The sequence below is a fragment of the Cavia porcellus genome, unplaced genomic scaffold (genome assembly GCF_034190915.1).
Source record: "Cavia porcellus strain 051 isolate PalLab524CR breed Dunkin Hartley unplaced genomic scaffold, mCavPor4.1 scaffold_33, whole genome shotgun sequence".
NCBI lineage: Eukaryota > Metazoa > Chordata > Mammalia > Rodentia > Caviidae > Cavia > Cavia porcellus.
In genome coordinates this window covers 17,049,887-17,066,589 of record NW_026947516.1, presented here as the reverse complement: position 1 = coordinate 17,066,589, position 16,703 = coordinate 17,049,887, and the positions used below count along the sequence as shown (strand labels likewise).

At 38.9% G+C, this 16,703-nt stretch overlaps 1 protein-coding gene across 4 annotated transcripts in view; it reads right to left on the bottom strand.

Annotated features, from left to right (window-relative positions):
- Bmx (BMX non-receptor tyrosine kinase) overlaps positions 1 to 3,292 on the bottom strand; it is a 49,183-nt gene extending 45,891 nt beyond the window's left edge. Inside the window, exons 1-2 of one of the 4 annotated variants that reach the window (XM_013144867.3) lie at positions 3,089 to 3,242; positions 1,793 to 1,926 (exon numbers count right to left, since the gene is read on the bottom strand). Coding sequence is in view for 3 of the 4 variants with exons in the window: in XM_063242934.1 (XP_063099004.1) it covers positions 3,083 to 3,091 (9 nt within the window). In the remaining variant the exon portion in view is untranslated. Of the gene's footprint in view, positions 1 to 1,792; positions 1,927 to 3,082 lie in introns of all 4 variants that reach the window. The other 3 variants (XM_003463020.5, XM_063242934.1, XM_063242933.1) reach the window with 3 other exon arrangements.
- Positions 3,293 to 16,703: the final 13,411 nt, after the last annotated feature.

Genomic DNA, 16,703 nt, shown 5'->3' with positions numbered 1-16,703 from the left:
CTACATAATAGGTAGTAACTTCATTCCCCATTTATAGATGATGAAACTGCAATGGATAAATAAATTACCCAGGTCGCACTGGCAGCGTGGTGGATTTGGGATTTGAATCCTACAGTCTAACTCCACAGTCCACGTTTTTTGGTTTATTTTTTATTTTTTTGTACCGGGAATCAAACTCAGGACTTTGCCCTTGCTAGGCAGGCGCTTATGCCACTGAGCTGTATCTTGGCCTACAGCCCACTTTCTTGAGCAAGATACCAGTGTTAAAAAAGAACAAGCCCACTAAATCAGACCATCCTAAACCAAAGAAGACAAAAACCTCAATACAGAAGGCCAGCCATGGGATGTCAAGACTGGCAGGAACTCTAGAAATCATTTTAGAGGTGCAACACTGAGCCCCAACAACATAAGGGACTTGGTTGAGACCGTGAACCAGTGACCTGAGAGACACCCCACAGAGCCAGATCCTGGTGTCCTTCTGCGTTCAATGTCCACTCCATAGCCATAAACAGACTAAAAGGGATCTACTCAGAAAAACACACCATTTCCTTAATAAAGCATGCTGTTTAAGGGACAAGGCGTACATTTAGATCTTACCAGACCTGTGCAAAGAAGTTGCCAATAAAACCATCAGAAAGATGCCATCTATATATAATCTTTCAAAAGAAACCATCAAAGCAGTGTTAAATAACAATATTTTGGATTGAGGATATAGCTCAGTACTAATGCATTTGCCCAGTAGGTGTAAGACCCTGATTTCCATGCCCTGCACCACACACACACACACACACACACACACACACACACACACACACAAACACACACGGGGGTGGGGAGAAGAATTTCTAACCCACTTTTTAACAATTAATAAGAACATGCAAACTCAAATACAGGAATAAATTTTAAGTGGAACAGAAGGCAGGAAAGGAAGAGGAAATGTATATATAGGTAAATGAAACCCTCAACTAAAAATTATATTCCCTAAGTGGCTCAAAACAGTGCCTTTAAAGCTTTACCCCTTAGAACGGAGAGGTAAGTACAGCAATTTCTTGCACCTTTACTTGTTTGGTTATCCTCTTTTAATTTACATATCATTTACCTAAAGATTTTTGTTGGTGTCAATGTAGTAAAATAAAGCAGACTCTAGGAGGGCAGTAGATGGGATCATTGAGAAGGAGGAGGAGGAAGATGTTTCAAGTTTGAACTGGGTGGTGTGTGAAAAGGAAACTGGAGGGCCCGGTGACAAATTTAATCTTGAAATATTTGCCCAAGGGCAGGCCCACTTAGCTTCCTGCTAAATAATTGACAAAATACAATGCTAAGTTTAAACAGGAACAAAAAGCTCAACTCAGAATTAGGTGAAGTGGTTTAAAAAGTCTTAGGATGCTCGCCAAAGACAAATGCCAGCTCCACAGAATCTGGTAAAGCCCTATTTCCCACGATTGTTCATAGAACAGAGAAGTTACTGTTGATTTGGCATAGTATGGGCGAAAACTCTCTAGTATTGGCGCTCTCAAATCCCCAGTATTTTGGAACATGGCACTTACTTGCTCCAAAATGAATTTATGAAAACCAGACATTTTAAGAAGATCATTTTCTTGCAAAAACCCCACAGAACCTCAATGCTGTTCATGTTGAAACTAAAATTTGAGTGTGAGATTAATCATTAGTGTCTTCTAAAGCCTTTCTAAATTCTATTTGTTTCAACAATTTTTTTTTTCCTTCTGCTCCCTTCTCTCTGCCCACACCATTCTTTCTGGGCACATCCTTAGGAAAACAAAAAGTGACTCACCTTAGTAAGTAATACTGCTTATGTGTTACGGGTTGGTGGGTGAAAAGCAGCAAGTTTGGGTGGGTTCAAATCCCTGTTTTGTCTGTAAGCAACCTGGCATGTTACTTAACTCTGCTAAACCTCAGCTTCCCCATCTGTAAAGGAGTAGAACGGTAACCACCCTTAAGGTTATGAAGAGTCAAGAGAAAACGGCAGTAGAATGACGAGCACCCCTATAGTTGTTTTGGAAACATGTTCTTCTTCTCATCATTCCCTAGGCAAAATTTAAAAATAGATCATAGAAAACTTTCAAAAATAAAGAAAATTAAGTGATCTTCAGAAGTCAAATTTTACTTCTTATCTCTCTGCCTGCAGCTGCTGGGCAAAGGTGGTAACAGGGGTCAGGAAGACCTCTTTGTACGTGCTCATGCCAGAAGCACCTTTACTGAACATTTCTTACACACTCTCCATCCTGGATTAGTTATTTTAAAAATCAGGTGGAACCAGCCTCTCATTGACAGTGTATTTGTAACATCATATTTCTTGGATGACTTTGTAGATGTTACAAAAATTTTGGTCCATGAACTGGAAGCAATGACAACACTTAGGAGACTCAGTATCTGCATTTTAATCTGTATTTTAAAGAGCTCCTCAGGTGATTCATGTGCACACATGAGAGCTTGAGAAACGCTGGTCCAGACAATAACATGTTTGTGCTATTTAAATCCAATGAAATAATCATGGTCCACAAGAACATTCAAAGTACTGAATGTGGGTCCAACTCTACGTTATACTTCCCTACCATATTTATATCTCCATCTAAGATACTCCCAAATCTGATTTAGGGAAACTTCAGGAACATAGGAACAAATATTTGTAGCTGAAATAACATTATAAAAATATAAATAAAAGAAGATATAAGTGAACATTCTTTGTATTTTTAGAAGCAATTACAAACCCAATATGAAAAGCCATAGAAGGGAGATGATCAATGAATAGCAGGGAGAAAATCAGCAGAGAAAAGAGCACAAAGCTTGAGGGAACTGGTGCCAGTATGCTCAGGACTTGACAGCTCCCCAAAATGAAGTTTTAAGCAAGGCCTGTATATACATAGTGAAATGATAGCAGTTTCACCTTCTGGTCCCCAAATTATAGGGTCCCTTCCAAAGTCCCAGGGGAAGTCTGACTAATTTCATATTTATAATTTTGTGCCATTTTTTATATGATGGGCTTCCCAAATTTTGTAAACTTCTGGCTCCACAACACTGAATCTGACCTTATTTTCCTGTAGATTATGACACTGTCACTTACACGCACCATTTTGGCTTTTTCCGTCACCCGGGTCCACCGCAGAGAAGGTCGTCTGTCCTGGCAGGAACACTGCCTCAGCTCTTGTCTTTTCAGCAGTAGTGAATTGTCTCACATTTTCCCAGCTGCTGCCTCAGAAATGGCTGCATTACTCAGTGCCCCCAAAACGTTTATTGTCCTGCAGGGCCTTACACAATCCCACAGGAAACCACGCTCAGCACTTAGCCAACACTTGTTGAGCTGATTAAATGCAACAAAAATGGAGACAAAAACATATTTCATAAAGGTTCCAACTTTGATAACTATAGCTATTGCTTTTCCTAGGCAGCTCTTGGGTATGTGTGATAACCTTGCCTTTGTTTATAGAGCTGTGTGCTGGAAAGGACAAGAAGATATCTAGGCCAAACCCAACTTCTGACGTTGACTTTTCTCACAGGAGTCAGAGCCAGGAAACCATTAGGTAATGCCAAAGTGCAAAGAGAATAAGCAACAAAAATTTCAACTCAATGTTTGGACAAAGTGAGGCTAGAGAAAACATCGAGAGATGAACAGTTAATGTGACCCCAAAGGAGTATACCTCATAGTTTAAATGATTAGGAATCCAGAATGGAGAAGAGATTGGCCTTGTTAAACTGCAATGCACTGTGATTATAATGAAAATATGTGACTGTCACTTTATTTCATTACAACAATATCACCATATTCGGCTTTACACATTCCACCATTTTCTCTGGCTGGTTATGTATAATACATCTAATGATATATTTTAGGCTCTGCTGTGGACAGCCAAGAAAATTGGCCATCCTCTTAACATACATGGACCCACTATATTAATTTATAAATTGTTGAATACTTATTTGTAGGCATCTATGATACGATGAAGTTGGGTTGGAAGGAGGACATGAAACTACTGACTTTCAAAGAGGTATTCTTCTGAGCAGACCCACGATTAGCATCCTTTCAATCCATTTGCTCAGTCAAGTCTTACTGAAAACCTCCCTTCTGCTGAGTGTTCTGTTAGGGGCTGAAGACCCAACAGTGAACAAAACAGAGGCAGCTCAAATTTTCAGAAGGCTTTATCTAGTGGAGAAAATTCCACCAGTAACAGCTTAATTACAGTATTCTATGAAAAAGAACTTGCAAATACTTGAAATATTTCACTTTGGAAATAGGAATATGGGGAAGGACAAGTAGTTCTTCAGAAGAATTCAAAAGTGGATAGATAATACCTTGATGGCAAATAAAAGTCACTGATGAATTCCAACTAGCTCTCTATCCTCTGAGAATAAAGTGTGTAGTGATGGACATATTGGGAGCGAAGCAGAAGATCGGTAGCATAGCAACCTGGTGCAGTAAATTAATTCTACTCTCCTAATTAACTTCCTTTCCCATATGGTAATTTGTATTTACTCTGTTGCTTTTATGGTAATGGTAAAAGATCTATTTCAGAATAAAAAATAAATTTAAGGGAGGTGATATAAATGTGGAAACACCTGGGTACAATCTTTTAGAATTTCCATCCCTTGCTGGGGCTTAAAATGCTCAGAAGCAGCTGGGAGGAGTGGTTTCCTCTAAGTCAAAATGTCACAGATTTATTTATTTGTTCTATTCATTCACTTCCTCTGCTACTTCTCCTGAACCTTTCTTTGGCTCTGTATTTTCCGTATCTTTAGTTAAATTCTAACTTTTGGCAGCTGGCTATTTCAGCTACATGATTTAATACATTTGAATTATAGTCTTCATTGTCGCTTTCACTCGGCAAGACCCTTAGGAATTTCTCTACAGCTTGTTCATTCAAGCCTTCAGCAGGCAACAGACAAAGGACACAGCATGGGATAATATAACTTTATGACATGAACAGGCTTGTTCACTTGTGTTTACATTTTTAAAATATGAAGCAACCTGGTAGGATACATTTTATGAGAAAGACAGTAGCAGAAGGAAACAGAGAGAAAAAGAGAAAGCTGGATTGTGGCTCATTTCTGTTTTTTCTTGCTTTTAATTTCAACATACATGAACATGTGCACAGCTGTTTTGAAGAGAACAAGAGATATTATGACAACCAGTGTTAACTTTCATATTGTCTGGTTATGAAGGCCTGTAGTGCTTTCATTACTCTGTTATGATCAGTTTTTATAAATTTTTATTTTGAAGAGAATAAAACCAAATGAGGAAAAAACAAAAGGGAGTCAGTCAAAACAAAAGGATGTGCATAGTACATGACTTAAACCCAAAATGCAAGGTGATCTATAATGGTTACCATGATGTCTCTTGTTATTTTTAATAGAATTGCCCATATCTTCAGGCACAATAAAATTGAATATAGCAGTACAGAACAGAATCAATAAAAACAAAACATTGGCAACATTATAGGACTTCAAAAAAAGATGATAGTCAAACCAGAATGGGTATCACAGTGCATCTTATTGTCTTCAGAGTAGTTGCCTATACTCTCAGACTTGATACTATCAATCATAACAAATTCCAGTAAATCGGTCAAGACAAGACAGTGATTGAACAAAACAGATTCAAACAAAATCAGTCAAAACAAGACAGTGAAAGCAATACAGGGCTTCAGATTAAGTTAATAGAAAACTTAAAATGGTTACCATAGTATATCCTACTATCTTTGGGATAGCTGTCCATACTATCAAATCTAGTACAAATAGACAAATTGGAACAGAATATACCAAACTAAACAGAGTGATGAAAACAGTATGGGTTTCAAATCAAGATACAAGATCAACAATGTCCACTGCCTTCCCTTTTTAGACAATACCTCCCCTTTCACTTTCACAGGATGCATTGTACATTTTGGATCCCACTAACTCCTTTAGTTTTTAGATTAGGGAGGCAACCTACTATTTACCTAAGTGATTCTGAACATTTTTACCCCTGAGCATGATCTCAAGTTGTATCCATTTGCCTACAAGGGCTTCAAGGTTTTACTTCCTAAAAGCTGAGTAGTTCTCCATTGTATAAAAGTGTTATGTCTTTCCAAGCAATCTGCAGCTGAAGAGCAAGCTGCCCCCACTTTTTTCTGATTCCCTGTCACATAGAGCATTGTTTTCTTAAAAATTTTTATTTAAAAAAAGACTAAAAAAACCAGATAATTGGTAGAAATAATACATATGTTCAGAGAAAAAAATAAACAATAAGAAATCACTAGTTGATGTTTACATATTGTCGTTTTACAAATAGTTGTTCAAGGTACAAAAATGGAACATGTAAAGTGGGAATTCAAACAGCAAGACTGCAAACAGTTCTGTTCAACTGTCCAACAAAAACTTAGTAACATGGTTGTCAATCCTATACACTTAAACATACATGCATTTATCCATATCTTCATTTATGTTTAGATTAAAAAAAACTAAAGCAGGTTAAAATCATTCTGAACAAAGAATAATAGTATTGCTGGATTTCACATCATGACACTCTGTGATCAGCACTGGGTACTGTAGTGTCTTTTTTTAAAATTTAATTTAAAAAAAGACTAAACAAAACAGAAAATGGATAGGAATAATACATAATTTCAAAGAAAAAATTAAACAGTAATGAATCACTAGTTGATGATTACAAACTGTCTTCTTACAAATAGTTATTCAAGATACTAAAGTGGAGCATATAAAGTGGGGATTCAAACAGTGAGATTGCACCCAGTTCTGTTCCACTATCCAACAAAAACTTAGAAATATGGTTACCATTCTTATACTCTTAACCATACATGCAGTTATTTATATCTTCAATTATGTTGAGATTGAACAAACCCAAGCAGGCTAATATCACTCTGAACAAAGAATAATACTATCACTAGGTTTCACATTATGATACTCATAATGATCAGCACTGGGTTCTTTAGTATCTCTTTTTCTTTAAAGTATCTGTTTTCTTTCAGGCTTGGAATATTTCGCTCCAGGCTCTTCTTGACTTGTTGGTTTGTGTCGAGAAGTCTGCCGTTATTCTGATGGACCTTCCTCTATAGGTTATCTGTTTCTTGTCTCTAACAGCTTTTAATATTCTGTTCTTATATTGAATTTCTGGGATATTGATTATGATATGCCTGGGTGTAGCTCTGTTTTAGTTGTAGGTGGTGGGAGTTCTGTATGCCACATATATCAGAATATCATTTCCTTTTCCTATGTTTGGGAAGTTTTCCTTAATTATTTCTGTGAATAACCTTTGTAGTTCCTTTGTTTGTACCCCAGCTTCTTCATTCACATTCTTTATTCCCAAGTTATAGATCCTTTTGTCATCTTCTAGCTTTTGTATTGTTACTGCTTGTTTCCTTGTTATTTTTTAAAAGTTTTCCCTTTCATACTCCCACATTGCAAAATTGTCTTCCAGTTTGGATAATCTATCCTTAGTTTCTCTCAAGCTAATTTGCCATCTTTCCATAGAGTTTTTAATTTCCTGGTAATCTCTTTGAATCTGCTTCATGTATTCTATATTTTTTTATATTCTTCATCAAATGGTTCTCTCCTTTGTTTGAGTTCCTCCCTTCTTCTGTCTGTGTTTGCTTGAGGGGTTCTTAGTATCTCTTTTATTAATTTTCTTATATCTTGCTTTATTTGGCTAATTATTTCACATTTAAACTTGTCTATGAGGTCCCGAATATATCTGTTTATGTCCACTGGCACTGTGACTGATATTGCATGTTTGCTGTTCTCATTCTCCTTTTTTTTTACCTGTCCTAGGTCAACGTTCTCAGGGTTGGGGCCAGGGGACTTTTTGATGTTGCTTCCTCTTCCCACCTTTTTTGCTTCTTCCAGGAGACCCTGGTTTCTTTTTTTGTTGGTTACAATTCTTCTGAAGTGTGCTGGCTAGATGGCCCTTCACTCTGTTGTGTGCTAGTGAGTTGCAGACAGGAATAGCATATGCTGGCCCCTCCCCTCTGGATCAGTCAAGCACTGTGGCCTGCACTGTATTACTTTGTTCCACCTCCCCTCTGGTGGTGGTGGTTGGAGCACGGCGGCAGCAGTGGTGGCGGCAGACTTTGCGCCACTTCCCCTCTGGGTCGGTGGTAGTGGTGGGGGCAGGAGTGGGGGCAGCCAGTGGCTCCAAGTCACTCCCAGGCCCATGGCAACAGGTCTCGCCAGTGGCCCGGCAGTGCCAGAGGCAGTGGCTGGAGTGCCACATAGAGCATTGTTTTCTTATCTATGACTTCTCAGTCCATAAACTCTCTTTCAGGTTAATTATATTTCTTACATAGAGCATCTTGATGGACCCTATCTCCTGATCCACTCTGCCTGTGTTTCTTTTTATTACTGTATCAAGGCCATTTATGTTAGCAATTACGGCAGCCTTCTATGCCTCATCTCTGCCATGCTATTTTTCTGTCATTGTTTGTCTACTTTTCCTCTTCATTACACCGTTTGTTCCATTCAGTGAGCCCCCTATGCTGCTGTTCCTGAAGCCATGGTCTTTTCTCTCTCTCTCTCTCTAGAACATCCATCAGTATTTTTTGTAGGGTTGGATTGGTGGTCACGAGCTCCCCCAGTTCCTCTTTGTCATGGAAGCATCTTATTTCTCCATTAATTTTTAGAGACAGTTTTACAGGGTACATCAATCTGGGCTAGAGATTATTTTCTTTCAGGGCTTGGAATACTTCATTCCAAGCTCTTCTTGATTTGATGATTTGTGTCAAGAAGTCTGTCATGATTCTGATGGGTTTTCCTTTATAGGTGACCTCTTTGTTTTCTCTGACTGCTTTTAATATTCTGTTCTAGTGTTGAATTTCTGGGATATTGATTTTGATATGTCTGAGTGTAGATCTATTTTGGTTATAGCTGGCTGGAGTTCTTTATACCTCATATATTTTAATATCATTTGCTTTTCCTATGCTTGGCAAACTTTCTTTATTTCTGTAAATAGCCTTTACATTTCTTTTGTGTTTACTCCCACTTCTTCACTCACAGTTTTTATTCTTAAGTTATAGATCCTCTTATCTCCTAGCATTTGTATTGTTACTTCCTGTTTCCTTGTTATTTTTAGGAGATCTTTCCTTTCATGATCACAAGTTGCAAACCTGTCTTCAAGGTTTGATAGTTTATCTTTAGTTTCTTTCAAGCAGTTTTGCCAGCTTGCAATGGAGTTTTTAATTTCCTGGTAATCTCTTTGAATTTGTTTCATGTATCCTAGATTTTTTTATATTCTTCATTGAAGGTTTCCCTCCTTTTTCTATGCTACTCCATTTTCCCATCTGTGTCTTCTTGAGAGGTGCTTAGCATTTCTTTTATTATTTTTCTTATGTCTTCCTTTTCTTGTATTAATATTTTTGTTTTAAGTTCTTTTATAATTTCATGAAGATATTTCTTTATATCAGATGCTGCTTCCTCAGAACCTACAGGTGTGCAGCCCTTGATATCTTTTGTGCTTACCTCTTATAGGCCAGTACTATTTGTGTGGAGGCTGGAGACTGCCTTTTGTTTCTTCCTCTTGTCATGTTTCTGGTTTCTTCCAGTCAAGTTGGTAGTGGGAGTCCGCGGCACTTCCTGTATTGGTTACAATTACTCTGAAGCATGCTGGCTATGGATTGCTGCTCTTCCCAGTCTGCTGGTGACCCTGGAGTACAAGCAGAGGCAGGGCAGGCTGGCCCCTCCCTTATGACCTGTTGAACCACTGTAAGTCTTCACCACATTAGTGTGTGCCACAGGATCAGGGCCAGTTAGGGATAGCTTCAGGAAAACCTAGGTCGTGGCTATTGGATCACTCACAGGGGCGAGACTCAGTCCAAGCAACTCTCACCAATCTGCTCTGCACTAGGAGTGGCTGAATGAAGCCAGCTGCAGTTCTGGTTCTGGGCTTATCCTGCCTGACTCCCACATGTCACCCAGCCATGTGCCCACTCCTGCAGGAGGACTGAGTTCCCCCATGCTCACCGAAGCCAGTGCAGTTCTCAGGTTTGCCACTCCCCTCTGTGACTGCATCTTCCCACTGAGGCCCTTGGGTTTGCCAACCCCCAACTTCACCATGACCATGCGTCTTCGGAATCCAGTGGCATTTTGCACACAGTGTTACTGGCTTCAGTGAGAGCCTATCTGGCTACAGACTTCTCTCCACATTTTCCTTTTTTTTCTTTCTTTTTTTCTTTTTTTTCACTTTAGTTTCTTCTTGGATCGAGAGGATCTATCTCCTTCTATCTGGTCTTCTCCAGGATGCTATATTCCAGCATCTGAGCTGTTTCTCTCAGGGAGGCTTTTTCCTGTGCTGCTTATTGATCTGCCATCTTCCCAGCTTCCCTCTGATCAGTTTTACACTATTTTTTGTATGAATCTGTTGTGTGTGAAGATATAGACAACCATTTAGAAGAAAACAAGAGACATTATGGTAGCTACTGTAGATCTGCTGTTGTCTTGCATTGAAATCTGTCACATTGTTTTCTTTTGATCTGCTTTGTTCTGTTTTGTTAATTTTAGTTTTACCCTTTTTTAAAATAAAAAAGAAATTCATTTAACTCATGGTTTTAAACACCATTTATACATATATGCTTCCAAATTTCAGCCAAGATCCCACTGGATTCCAGACTCATATTTCATTGTCAATTTTTGCATCTGTACTTGGACTATGTTATAAATAAACTAGAATGACCATGGCCAAAGCTGACCTGCTGAACTCCTCCAATTAGCTCTTCTTATGCTTGTCCCCCTCTCATCTAGTAGAATCTCTATCTTTCCAGTTGTTCAGGTCAGAGAAAGTGGAATCACTCTTGGGTTTTACCCCTCTCTCACATCCAACACTGAACCCTTCATGACATAGGATTAGTGCTATTGTCTAATGCATCTCAAATTTGGTCACTTTTCTTTTTTTTTTTTTTTTGTCTTTTTCCTTTTTATCGGTACCGGGGATCGAGCCTGCTTGCAAGGCAGGTGCTTATGCCGCTGAGCTAAATCCCCAGCCCCTCTTTGGTCACTTTTCAATACCTCTCTTGCTACCTCTCAGACTTAGTTTCTATCATCCCTTAACTGGAATATTGCACTTGTTTCATGACTGTTCTCCCTTATCTAATTCCTACCTCCTTCAGTCTATTCTCCACTGGGAAGTCACAGGGGTTTCTTTAATGTAAGTCAAGTTTTACTACTTCTGTATAAATACTCCAATAGTCCTCCCTGTTTTGGTCTCCTAATATCATCTTATGATTGCAATATTTTACTTTATTTTAGCACTCTTAAAAATGACCTACTTGTTACTCCTTCAATATTCTGAGAATCATCTGCCTTGGGGCCTTTGCACAGGCAGTACTTTCTGCTTCATTAACTGTCACAGAAATCTACCTAGCTCATTTACTCTAGTTTCTATTTCAAATAACTTCTTGCTAATGTGCCTCACCCAGACCACTCTGTTTCATACTACCATCTCACTCCCAAGTAGGCCCAGCCTCCCTTATTCTTCTCAACTTTATCTCTTTTCTGTAGTACCTATCACCATATAACACAAAGCTTCATTTATATATCTATTATTTTTATGTGTCTCTCTCCTTACTAGAAAGTAAGCCTGCAGGGGCTTTAGATTTTCCCTTGAGTATCTCTTCACTGGGGGTGCAACACCATCATTTCCTACACTTATTGCTTTTGGTGGTACAACAATTTGCTTGAAGTTGAGATCTGATGCAAATCATTCTACTTACTGGAATCAAGAATTAAAGTCCATCTCTTCTAAGGATGCTTGTTTATTAGACTCAGAGGGTTCAATAGTGAAACAAACAGCCTTATTCCTTATGCAAGGAGATGCCTATGTCAGAAGGTAGAAGTGCTAAGGCATGTTGTTTAATTATGTTGTGGTGTGGCCTTTCTTGACACCTATAAAAAATCTTTAAAACATGTATTGGCATTTAATCAATTTTACTTTCAGTTTTTAGTGGAAGGACAGGCTTTGGGGTCCTATTGGAGTTGGAAACCTGTAAGTACTTTATTCCTATAAATAAAACTTGTTGGAATGTAGCTATGGTTTTTAAATATATCATGTCTGGCTACTTTCATTCTCCAGAAGCAGAGTATGACAGAGACTGTCTGCTGCAAGGTCTCAGACATGTGTTATCACTTTCATGGAATAAATTTGCTAACTCATGCTCTAGAAGAATCTCGCCAGTTGTGCCAATGACCTAGTAGCTTAGGATTTAGTTCAACAGTTTAGTTCTACAGGCATTCATTGAATTTTATTTGTACAGGTGCCAGAGTTGGAGGCAAAGAAAGTAGACAAAAGTGAGATAGCTTTATGGGATCCTTCCCATTCTCATTTTGTTTTAATTATTTTTCCTCAAAATTTTATGATGAAAAAATTTCAATATCTAGAAGAGTTAAAAGAAGTTAAAGCACCCATACAGCACCATCTAGAATCTACAATTACCTTTACTACAATGATTTTTTCATATATCTATTCATTGTCCATCCTTCCTCCTCCTCCTCCTGCTCTCCTTCCTCTTTCTCTTTCTCTTTCTCTTTCTCTTTCTCTTTCTCTTTCTCTTTCTCTTTCTCTTTCTCTTTCTCTTTCTCTTTCTCTTCCTTCTCCTTCTCCTTCTCCTCCTTCTTTGGTTGAGACAGGGTCTTACTATCAGTGCAGGCTTGAACTCACTATGTAGTCCAGGTTGGCCTTGAACTCCCAGCAATCCTTCTGATTCAGGCTCCTGAGTGCTGGGATTACAGACATATGCCATCCACCTGGCCATCCACCTTCTTGTTGCTATTATTGTCATTGTCCACGCATTCAAAAAAGGTACAGATACATGCCATCTATAAGCACCTCAGCAGGCATAATGTGATCTAGAACTTACTTCAAATTAGTTTTTATTTTGATGCCAATATGTGTGATTCCAAAAGCAGCCTTCCTTTGACCAGAAGACACAACTTCACAACAGTTGAAAACCGAGAAAGGTTATCAGGGTAACCGAGGTAAGTGTCAGGGGAATCATTCACCTAAACTTCTCTACTTCCCTAGATTAAGAGATGAATCAGCCTTTCAGGGCTCAAAGTGGTTTGCTTGTGACAAATTCTAGGAAAGTTCTGTGTCTCTAAAGGGAGGGTCATAAGCTGTGCATTTCTGGGATGCAGCCAAAAATACATAGGAAAGACAGAGAACAGTGAGAGGTTTTATGCAATGGTTAGTCACGTGTGGCTTCGGGGTCAGAACCTTGGTGGATAGAATAGACCAAGTCTGTCCTGATTGCTCTCACCCGGATGGAAATGGGAATCACATGAACCCCACTTTACTGGGTATATTTGGATGTCTTCAACCACCCAATACGTTAATGACCTTCATAAATTAGTGTTTACAAAAGAATCTGGCCTAGATTTGGAGCCAACTGCTTTCCTAGGTTCAGTGAGTCTGAGAACCTAATATGGAGTGATTCTGAGATATCTGTCATTTAATGAATAGCAGCTACAGTACCACAAGAGGCACATTATGAAAATCTGCAAGAAAGAACTTTTGAGTTGACATTTTAAAGAAGAAGAAAAAATGAAAATGATGAGCTGTTTAAGATGTCCACTTACTTATATCTTTAGAAAGAAATTCAGTAAGCTCTATAGATGAAGAAAATAAAATATTGGCAAAAAAAGAAAAAAGTGTAATATGTTGTTCATGTGGGTGTCTTTAAAGATTATAATGGAATTGTTTGAAATCATTTAGGGAATGCTGTGCTCATTGCCATATGCTGAAGTTTTATGTTTCTCAGAATTCCAAGGGTGGCCTGTGGTCTTATACACAGCTGCCTACTCTACTTCTCCAACCTCATTTCCAATGATGGGCTGAAAAAGGCTCAAAGCTCCATGTACAGTGTCCCATTTCCCTTCTCACAAATGGGCCCTGTGACAGAGAAACACTACATGCCCTGTCTTCCAATCTTAAAATTTCTTCCCCCTTCCACTTTTATTTTAATTCATTTTAAACCATCTAGCTTTTCAGATTTTTACTTCTTTATTCTTAAGGATACCTGCAAAAGGAATTCTGGGGCTGTGCCCTGGCCATGCATACCCTTGAACTTAGCTTCTACCAGTGACCAACTTCTGAAAGACAAAAGGAGGTGAAGCTCTCATTTCGGTGATGTCTGAGGAGTGGAGGAGATTTTGAATCCTAGAGGATGCTCTGAAAGGTGTCAGAATTGAAGTATCTCTCCAAGAATACTGCAAATAAAGATGTGGCAAAATTATCAGGTAGGCCATTCTTTCTTGTTTTATTGTACTGAAGGTTGTCCTTGCAAATGCTACTTGTAACAAGGAGCCTTTCAAGATATCTGTCCTTCAGAGGTTACCACAGTGACCAATAGGTTGCAATATTTAATTTCTAAAGTCTAGTTTAACAATTGTTTATCTTGCTTGAAGACCAGTTTTCTAGGTAATAATTTAAAAGGACATATCCAGCTTCTGAAAGGATATTTTTAAGTTTATCATTAGCCTGGAGAGCTTTGAAAATGTACTTCTTTGCTTCTCTCACATAAAAGTGTAACAAAACAAGATACCCAGAAACTGAGAACTTTATGCTTTTGTTAGCAAACAGTTTTGTGGGTCAGAGAGTTGGCAAGGATAAGGCTGAGTGTCTTGTCTGATCCATACGCATGGGTTGTGTCATGTGTCCCAGTGCTGTTGGCCTCTCTTTTTCCTTATGATGTATCTTCTAGGGCTTCTCCTTCACATGGCATGAGGTCCTTCCAAAAAGGTGAACTCACTCAGTGTCATTGCTCTTCTTACAGCTCAGCTGATTTCCACAAAACAAGAAGTGGAAGCTGCCAGGGCACTTCAGAGCCACACTGGGAAATGGCATTGTGTCACTTCCACCACATCACGAAGCATGCACAAGCTCTTCCTAGACTCAAGAGAAAAAGAAGCAAAGTCTACTTTTGATGAAATTTCAAGGTCACATTTCAGAACAAGAGCTTGTGAGATGGGAGATACTATTTGGGCCATCATAGGAAAATGGAATCTTCCAGAAGATGATAAACAATGGCTCTGGGAAACAATGTTTAGCTATGGAGATTGTGAGGTGAAGTGGTTCCTGTAGACTTAGGGGGACAGGTATTGATAGGAATGAGAAAGAGAGAGAGAGTGAGAGAGAGAGAGAGAGAGAGAGAGAGAACCAGAAGCTAAGAGCTGCATGATGAATAGGGTAAAACCAGATTCTAGAGAAGGAAAGAAAATTCCAGGCAAGGCAAAGGCACAGCAAATCAACCACAAGGAACAGGCACAGTTCAGAGTCTTAAAGAAGCTCTGCATGGTGGGAAAGGATGGGGCATGTGCACATGCAGGCATGTGTGGGTGTGTATGTTAAGCAAGCTATTAAGGGTGAAGCCATTTCAAAGATATCACAGAACTTTCTATGGATAGTAGTAAGAAGCCATTAAGGATTTTAGACAATTGTTACTGCATTTGCCTGCAACTTGGAGACTGGATAGGCCAGTGGCAAGCTTGAAGGTAGGAAGAGTAGGGTAGCTATTGGAAAAGATGGACAAAGTGGGAATGACTGGGTGTATTCCGAGATCTTAGGAATTAGGATCCACAGGGTTTCAAGGTGAAAGAGCCAGAGAGAGGAGAGCTTGTATTTCAGACTCAGGCAATTGATTGTTTACTTTTCTGGTAGGAAATGCAGAATCATTTTATAAGGACTGAAGGTGCTGGACAGTGTTCATATTTCTATTTTACTTGGAGACAGTTGTGCAAGTAATTGTATTGTGATATGCAGCAATATTATTCCATGGCACTTCTAACATTGACATATATTTTCTTATTTACTCTTGAGTCACCTAAGTCAGATGGGAAGTATGAGCCCTAGATATATGTAGGGAAAAGTCTTTGTTCTTCTACTAATTTATTTTTCTTTTTAGAGCAGGAGCTTACAAACTGAGGCAAAATCAAAAGGACATATAACCATTACCTTTTTTGGATAGTCTGAGTGCTAAGAATGGTTATTACAGTTTCAAGTGATTGAAATAAAAACACTGAAAGAATAACATTTTTGTGACAAAAGAAATTATATAAATTCAAAACTATATGCCTCCTATGAATTCAGGTCTCAGTATCCATGATTAAAGATTCATTGAAATATAATCACATCCATTAATTTATGTCTGCTTCCTTGCTCCAAAGGTAAACTGGAGCAGGCCCCACAGAAAATCTCTGCAGCCTGCAAAGTCAAAAACATTTACTTTTTGGTCCTTAAAGATATAGTTTTCCCATCTTGTTTTAGAGACACTGATTTTTTTTCCTGTCTCAAAAGTAGGCACCTTCTGGTGTTTACAGAACACCAGGCACAGCCTTGTCTTCACCTCTGATTCATAGGCCCAGCAATAAACCAGGTCCCCTCATTGCAAAAGGTTTTATCTTTCAGGGACAAGTTTCCAATTTGTTTGCTGTATCCCACCACTGATCAAGCTCGTTTGTTTAATTTTGGTACTGGGTATGGAACCCAGGGCCTTCACACTGAACTACCTACGTTCCCAGGCATTTGCTTTTTTGAGATAAGGTTTTCCTAAATTGCCCAGGTGGGACTTGAAATTGTGATCCTCCAGCTATAGCCTCCTAAAGTGCTGCGATTAGAAGCATGTGCCACGAGGTCCAGGTAACAGCTAAGCTCTTGGCCAACTGTCTCCCTACTACAGTATGTACGTGTTCTCTCTTGGCAGAAACAGAAACGTCTTGTC